The sequence below is a fragment of the Myotis brandtii genome, unplaced genomic scaffold (assembly GCF_000412655.1).
Source record: "Myotis brandtii unplaced genomic scaffold, ASM41265v1 scaffold940, whole genome shotgun sequence".
Classification (NCBI taxonomy): domain Eukaryota; kingdom Metazoa; phylum Chordata; class Mammalia; order Chiroptera; family Vespertilionidae; genus Myotis; species Myotis brandtii.
Genome location: NW_005371877.1, coordinates 1,097,415 through 1,104,920, shown reverse-complemented (window position 1 = coordinate 1,104,920; position 7,506 = coordinate 1,097,415). Strand labels below are relative to the sequence as shown.

The following is a 7,506-nucleotide window of genomic DNA, read 5'->3' as shown; positions in this document are numbered from 1 at the left end:
GGGGTGGGGTGGGGGACAAAGGGAGAGAAACAGTAGTGGCTGCAGGGCCAGGCCACCCTCAGCACAGGTCAGGAAGACACTGAGGACACACAGGCGCTAACCTGAGAGAATTCTTTTTATTCGAGCAAACAGAGAGGAGCAGAGCGTGCAAGGCTCTGCCTTCTGCCCACAGCTGCTCCGCACAGGCTGCCGCCCTCATGCCTCGGTCCCAAGGCCGGCTAGTCCTGGGGTCCCTCTTGGGCGGCAGGGGCAGGAGGAACGGGGACATGAGCTAGGGGGCCCCTACAGAGCATCGCTGGCCTCCCCCTCCCCCCCATGCTGAACTGCCAACAGCCAAGATCCAGTCGAGGGGAGACAGGAGGAATCTAAGATAACCCGCCCTGAAACAACACAACCAAGAGGAACCCAGGTCTGCAGCCCAAGGCCTGGGAGGACCCCATCTCACTGGCGACTTCTCAGAGCGGCAGAGCCGGGGAGGTGGGGCCGGCCGCAGAGAAGACAAGGAAAGGAAGCCCGGAGGAGACAGAGCAGCGTCCCCTCGGTGTGCTGAGCGGAGGAAGGAGTCCCAGGTGCTTCTCGACAAGCGGCACTTGTCCATCCAACAGGAAAATGGCGCGGGAAGCAGGCAGACGCCGGCTCCGGGGTCCACACTCTGCATGGCCTGGCCTGGGCAGCGTCACCTCTCCGACTTCCTGCCCAGCGTGCCCAGCACATGTGCGCACACAGGTGGACACACGCAGGCACACATGCCACCGTCTCTGCACACGTGCACGCCTGTCTGGCCGTGCGGCTCACCTCTCCTTCACATGGTTCTGTGCCCCTGCACCCCCACCGCTGGCCCCGTCCGTGCTGCCCCCACCGTGGCCCCCGCCGCTGCACAGCACCTCCGTGTGGTCGTCCATGATGGCGGTCTTTTGGGATCCAGGAGATTGAACTCCCTGGCGAAGAGGATGAAGTGGATGTAGAGGGTGTTCAAGTGTCCATGCAGCTCGAGCGCCAGGGTCTCCTTGAAGTGGGACGAGTAGATGTGGGCCAGCACGTGGAACAGGTACCTGCAGATCTTCTTCACCAGGGACTCGAAGGAGCTGGGAAACTCTCGGCCTGCGGACAGGGCTGCGTCACCCTGGCCCTGCTCCCCACAGCGCCCCTCCTGCCCCCCGGAGCCCTCACCAGGCAGGCAGGATCACCCCAGCAGCCCTCACTGAGCAGCCACCAGCACACACTCGAGTGACTTGTCCCCGGGGCCCAGCCCCCAAGAGCTGAACCCCCCGGGCCACCTCTGCGACCAGAGGTCAGAGACCCGCCACATGCCGCCCACACCTGGATTGGCCCCTGGGGTCCTGCATGCTTCCTTCTACATGGCCTGGACCCAGGGGAGGCACATGGGGACATCCTGCCAGCCAGATTGAGGCCCCCGGAAGCTCAGGATTACCCAGAGCACCGCCAAGCCCTGTCCAGCTGGACACACCCACGCTGGCTGCTCGAGGCCCACAGGTCCCAGAGCCTGGGGTGGATGGCATCTTGACCCAGGGTGGCAGACGCCAGGTCAGGCAGCCGCCTGCTCCTCATCTGAAGCCACGCCCACCCGACACTGAGGGGCACTGCTGAGAGACCTACCGTATTTCGTGGGGAACACGTCCTCATCCGTCACCAGCTTCTGCACAGAGCTCATGACAAAGTCGACATACTGGGGGGCAGTGCACTTGACCTTCTTCCCTCGCTCATCATACCAGTAGTACTGTCTGTGGGGACAGAGAGGCTGGTCAGGGCGCCACCCCAGCCACACAGCCGCCTGGTCCGGGGGCGAGGGGCCTGCTGCAGTCAGAGGTGGCGCCAGGTGGGTGGCCACCATTGGAGGAGGTGTGGCAGGTGCCCAGGCTTCTCCTCCGAGGCCCTGGGGACACAGCTGTGGGACCTAAGCTGTGTCTGATAAGGGGGCTGACTGGACCGGTGCGGACAGAGTCCAGGGAAGAAGACCCCGTCCTTGCACACCTCCCGCCACACTTGCTGCAGGAGCCACTTCTGTCCCACTCTGTGGCCTCCTGCCCAGCTCACCCGCCCTGCCTGCCCCGTCCTCCCTTGGGCCATGCCTCACAGTGGGACATAAGGGACACCTCAGCCACCTCATGCTCTTCCCCAAAAACAAGGAAGAGAGAGCCAGTGCCATGTGACCTTGTTCCCACATGATCTGGCCCTGAGCTGGGACCCAGTGGGGCCAGGAGAGCAGGACCCAGGGGCTGAGAGCCAGCACCGTCGTATGCAGCGTGAATGCAGGGCGGTGTGCTCGAGGCCGCAGAGGAGCTCCGGGCCTCCTCCTTGGCGACCAGCCTCCTGTCGGCATGTGTCCACATCCCTCACTCCTGCTCTGGAGGCTGGGGGCAAGCCCTGGCCACGTGGTGGCTCTCCTTCCCACACTGCACTGAGCCAGGGCAGTGCTGCCAGGGGCTGTTTGCTGAGGACACACATGGCACGAGGTCCCAGGGAGAGCGACCAGCACAGGCCTGTAGGGGTCTCCCTCCCTGTGCAGTGCAGGAGCCGAGGAGGAGCCTCTACTGGAGGACGGCCGGCTGGAGCAGGGAGCGCCTGCAACTTCGCGGGGCTTGTCGTCTTAGGAACCCCACCGGGCATGTCCTGTCCCTGGGAATCGGGCCTGTTAGCCTCAGGCCAGCTCCTGGCACCCACACCCCAGCAGGACCCACATGGTCAGTGTCCCTGCCCTGGCTGGGCTCTCTTCCCGTTTCCCTGCCAGGCCCTGGGCCCCGTGGGGACAGGAGAGCACGGCTGAAGAAGGCCCTGTGCCGCCGGGAGACCTCACAGGGACTGTAAGCAGGTCTGAGAGGCGGAAGTGCAGCCGCAGGGTCATGGCCCCACAGCCCACCGAGTCCCCAGGGCCAGGCGGCACTCACGTATTGCACACGGCCATGGTCTGGCACGCCTCCCCCGTGCAGAACTCCGAGATAGTGCTGTACTGCAGGTTGACGTGGTGGAAGAACGTGGTGGCTGCAAGAGGAGAGAAGAGCAGGCGTGAGCTCCGCCACCTCAGACGCGGCCACTGCCCAGGGCAGTGCTCTGTGCTGGGACGGCCGGCACGTATCACAGACCAGAGACAAACGCCCCGTGTGGAGCACCAGCCTTGGGAGCAGCCACCAGCCACCGCCAAACAGGCAGCAAATACCAGGCGGGCGGAAGCTGGTGGCCATCAGGCATGAGTAAACAGAAGGCCACTCCAGCCCGCCACGCTTCAGAGAAGAGCCAGTCCCCTGCAGAATCCTACCACGTGTGCAGGCGGCCCTCGTGTGGCATTCTATGAGCCCTGAGCCCCAGGCCTGCTCAGGGCCCACACCGAGGCCCCGCAGTGCACTGCAGGGCTGGCCACCCATGCCTCAGCGTCCAGCCCTCCTTTTTGGTGAGCAACAGCCAGGCCGCTGGCCACAGGGGCAGCACACCCTCTGCAGATAGAGCTCTGGGGATCCCCAAGGACCTGGAGGGTGGCCACCTGCACTGCCTCCCTGCCAGCTGCAGCTGCTGTGGCTCCCAGCCCACCAGCCGCCCGCCCACTGTCCCCACGCACTGTTGCTGGCCAGCCACTCGTTGAGGTCAATCTCCCGGGGCAGCACCACCAGCTCCCTGAACTCGCAGTCGGTGATCCTGGACTTGGCATACTCTGGCTCCAGGTACACCTTCTTCTCCTCGGCCGCAGGCTTCTTCCCGTTGGGCTTTGCTTTGGACTTCCTGCCGAGAGAAGGAGCACCGTCACTGCCCGGCAAGAACCCCAGGAGACAGCCGGTGGGACACCAGAGAAGCCTCCTAGAGATGCCTTGGGGGTTCTGCTCCCACTGGCACCACGTGCTGTCCCCAGCCATCGTCTGGCCAGCAGAGCCGTCTGGCCACTGCAGGGGAGAGGGGGACACAGACACATGAGCCGGCAGCCTGGCATCATGGGCTGAACCTGGAACTCTGGGCTCTCCCCCACATGTGACGCCACAGCCCTGCAGCCAGCCCGGCCCACGCCAAGGGCCTGGCGCCCAAGGCGGGACCGAAGAGCAGGACACAGGGTCGGGCATCACTCACCCTGACCCATGAACAGAGTCCCAGAGGCAGGTGGGTGGTGGGCAGGCGTCCTGAGCACTGTTGCCGCCGACCCCCCAGCCCCATCATCACGGCTGCAGGCTCAGCCGCATGACCCCTGTCCCGCTTCTCTCTCTCTCTCTCTCTCTCTCTCTCTCTCTCTCTCTCTCTCTCCAGGTTCTCAGGGAGAGGGAGGTGCCAGCCAAATGCTACAGAAGTCTGCAGAAATGGCCATTTCTCACTGAGGTTTTTTCTTATTTAGGAAAACAGTTCTTTCCACAAAAATGTGCCATCATTTAACACAGAACAGGTGTGTGTGGCTATTTTTACATGAATGAGCCCATATTTCTAACACGTCTTGCTTCCATCTAAGTATGAACATCGGTGGCTAAACACCACGAACCAATGCTCGCTGGTGCTGAGGGGCTGCATCCCCTCCTCGGTGGAGGCTGTGGCCCAGAACCAGCCTCCTGCCACTGCCCCAGGCCAGATCTGGGGCCAGGTCCCTGCGGCTGAGGCAGGTCAACAAGATGGCATGTCCCCAAGAAGGAAAACTGCCCAAGGAGTGGCCTGGAGCTGCCCGGCCAGGCTAGGTTAGACACAGGACGCTGTGTCTGTCACACATTGCAGTCCATGGGCAGGACGTTGGGAGGGTCCCCCTGGGCACAGGACCCCCTCCTTGGCCCTGCCTCCTGCAACCCAGGAGGAGCGTGTGGTCAGATGTGGGCCCAGCCCCAGCAGCCCACTCTCTCGGGTCCTCAGACCTGCAGGAGAAGCCAACCCACTCTCTCCTGGCCCCTGTCACTTGTCCCCACAGCTACAATAAAAACATACGGCCCTGGGGCCTCGGTGGCCCTCCCCCACGCCCCAGGCGAGGCCCATGGGTGGAACGGGAGGGCACTGGCTGTGGGATGAGAGGTCTCTGCAGCTCCCTGACCTTGCCCTTTTTTTGTTCTGTTTTGAAAAGTTGCTGGTGGTTTATTTGAGAAACAGGAAGAAAAAAATGGTCCCTGAACGCCAGGGAAATGTTTTCCCTTCGGCTTCTCACAGGAGATCTTCGCCTTAAAAGGCGGCGTGTGCTGGCCTCCGGGGCAGGGCCTGAGTGGCCAGTGCCAGGGGGACGACGGGACAGACTCGGACCGGGGGCCCTGACTCCGCCTGGGTGGGCCAGCTGGAGTGCGAGCACGGACGCCACACACTCAGTGGGCGCTCAGGGGTCCCCGTGGGGGCGAGCTGTTCACTGTGGACACATGTGCCCAGAACTTCTCAGAACCCCGCAGCCTCAGCCCAGGCAGGGAGGCTCCGTCTTCTCCAGGTCAGAGCAACAGAGGGAGACCAGGCCCCAGGAAGGGCTGGGAGCACCGGGGGCTCTGCTGACGCCCTGAGACACTCACTGGGAGTTGGTGGGCAGGTGGGCCATGCCACTCCTTGCCCCCAGCCCTTCTCCTGACCCTGGGCCCCTGCTCCCGGGTGATGCACCACCCTGTCAGAAAGCCACAACTGGCCAGGAAGGTCCCGGTGCCTTCAGCCCCAGGCAGGTAGGACATGCCTGCAGGACACACCTTGCACCAGTGCCAGCCTCTGCTCCGGCTGCGCACCGTGTCCAGCACCTGGATCAGGCTGCTCCGCCCTCCCCCGCACTTGCGCACACTGGCCTATGGCCACCACAGGGCTGGTGCACACAGCCTGGGCCTCCGGGTCTGGTGACCACGGTATGGGGACGGGACGAGGTGGGGCCCAGGCCGTGGAGCTGGCTGCTTGACCTACCTCCACGCTTTGCTACTTAGGAGCAGTGTCACCTAGTGACTCACGAACATGCCTGAGCACTAGCCTGGAGTGGCCATTACAGGAGCGGCCACGACCAGCCACTGCCACCATCGTGGGCCTCGCACAGGCCTGCACGCTTCCTGTCCACGAGACCCACCAATGTCACAGCCCCCGCTCACCAGGAGGGCCCTGCAGTCGTCAGTGTGGCCCGTCTGTGCTGAGCTAGACCATGTGCGCAGGTGTGAGCGAGGCCTGCTGGACCCACTGGAGGTGCAGTGGGGCTGCCCCCCATCGGCTAAGAAAGGAGTCTGGCTCTAGGAACACACAGCACTGGTGGGCTGGCCCCAGCTGAGGGGACACACCGAGTGCCAAGTGCCAGCCTGCCCCACAGCCCACGGGACACGGCCCTAGGCACCTGGCTGGTATGGTCCCGCCCTCTGAGGAGCAGCAAGTAACTTCCAGGTTTTGAAAGTGGGATGAACCTTCAAGGCACCAGTCAGGCTTGGCGAGGGCTGGTAGTCCCCAGGTACAGGGTGAATGCACTCCCCTCTTTTCCTAGGGCCCTCCTCAACCTGCTGTGCGTGCATTGTTACTCCCTTGCTCCCTCGCGGATGCTGGGATAGCTCAGGCCATTGCCAGGAGAGGGATGCAGGCAGGTCTGGAAGGGGCGCCCGTGGGAAGTCAGAGAAGGGTGGAGACCCTGAGAGCAGGAAGGACCAGAGGTGGCTGTGTCTGGAGACAGCCTCGTGGGACATGGGGCATGGGAGCTGGAAAGTCTTGAGGAGGGAGCAGGGTTACAGAAACCTAGGGTACGTGAGCAGTGCTCAGGTTCTGGGAGCCCCCACAGAAACTGCTCCATGGAAAGGGGTGCTGTTGGTAGTCTGAGAAGGGGAGCCACAGAGAGGACGGCCAGCAGGACCCCACCCTGAGCCTCAGCCAATGCTCCTCACTCCAGGCTATCTCAGGGTAGGGGCCCAGACATGAGAAAGAGCTGTCTGGGGGGCAGTGTGCAGGCAGGGGTGGGGGCAGCAATGTCCCTCGCGGAGGCACAGGCAGGCTCCTACCAACCTCCTCCGTAGGGCACCTTGGGGCGCAGGAACTCAGCCCCACCCTGGCTGGAGCTGTGGGGTTACCCTGTCACCCCTAACGGCCAGGCACAGACATGCTGGAGGCCGTTGGCACTGGGGCTCTCCACCTTCCATGGACACCTTACACCCGAGTTTTTGATGCAAGGCCCTGGGGTGGGGCCTGAACTGTCCTGAACCTCAGAACTTCCCGGCCGACTGTTCTCTCAGGTCCCAACCAGCCTGGCGCCTCTGCACCCCGACGGGCACAGAGCCTGGGAGATGCCACGGGACCCCTGTCCGGTCCCCGTCAGACCTCCACAGGCTGTGGCGGCTGGACTGTTTCTCCTGGTTTGACTGCCCACGGTCAGCATCCCAAACAAAGGGGGCTTTCATAAGCTAATGCCCCACCAGGAGGGAGACTGCCCGCAGGCAGCCAGAAGAAGGCAGGGCAGGAGCTGCACACGCCGCTGGCCCCAAATTGCAGCCACCATGTGGCCACGGGTTCCGCTCTCACTTTGCCTGTGAAATAAGTGGCTCTTCCTTCAACACCGGGCCCAGGTATCACCTTCGCCTGGAGTCTTCCCAGGCCCCAAGAGAACAGCGG

The 7,506-nt window shown here is 63.5% G+C and overlaps 1 protein-coding gene across 1 annotated transcript in view; it reads right to left on the bottom strand.

Moving 5' to 3' along the window:
- Positions 1–97: 97 nt before the first annotated feature.
- The window catches only part of MOB2 (MOB kinase activator 2), an 8,803-nt gene continuing 1,394 nt past the window's right edge, over positions 98–7,506 (bottom strand). The window contains 5 exon segments of the mRNA XM_014533123.1: positions 98–913; positions 916–1,101; positions 1,618–1,742; positions 2,907–3,000; positions 3,572–3,732. Coding sequence (XP_014388609.1) covers positions 792–913; positions 916–1,101; positions 1,618–1,742; positions 2,907–3,000; positions 3,572–3,732 — 688 coding nt within the window. The 3' untranslated portion in view covers positions 98–791.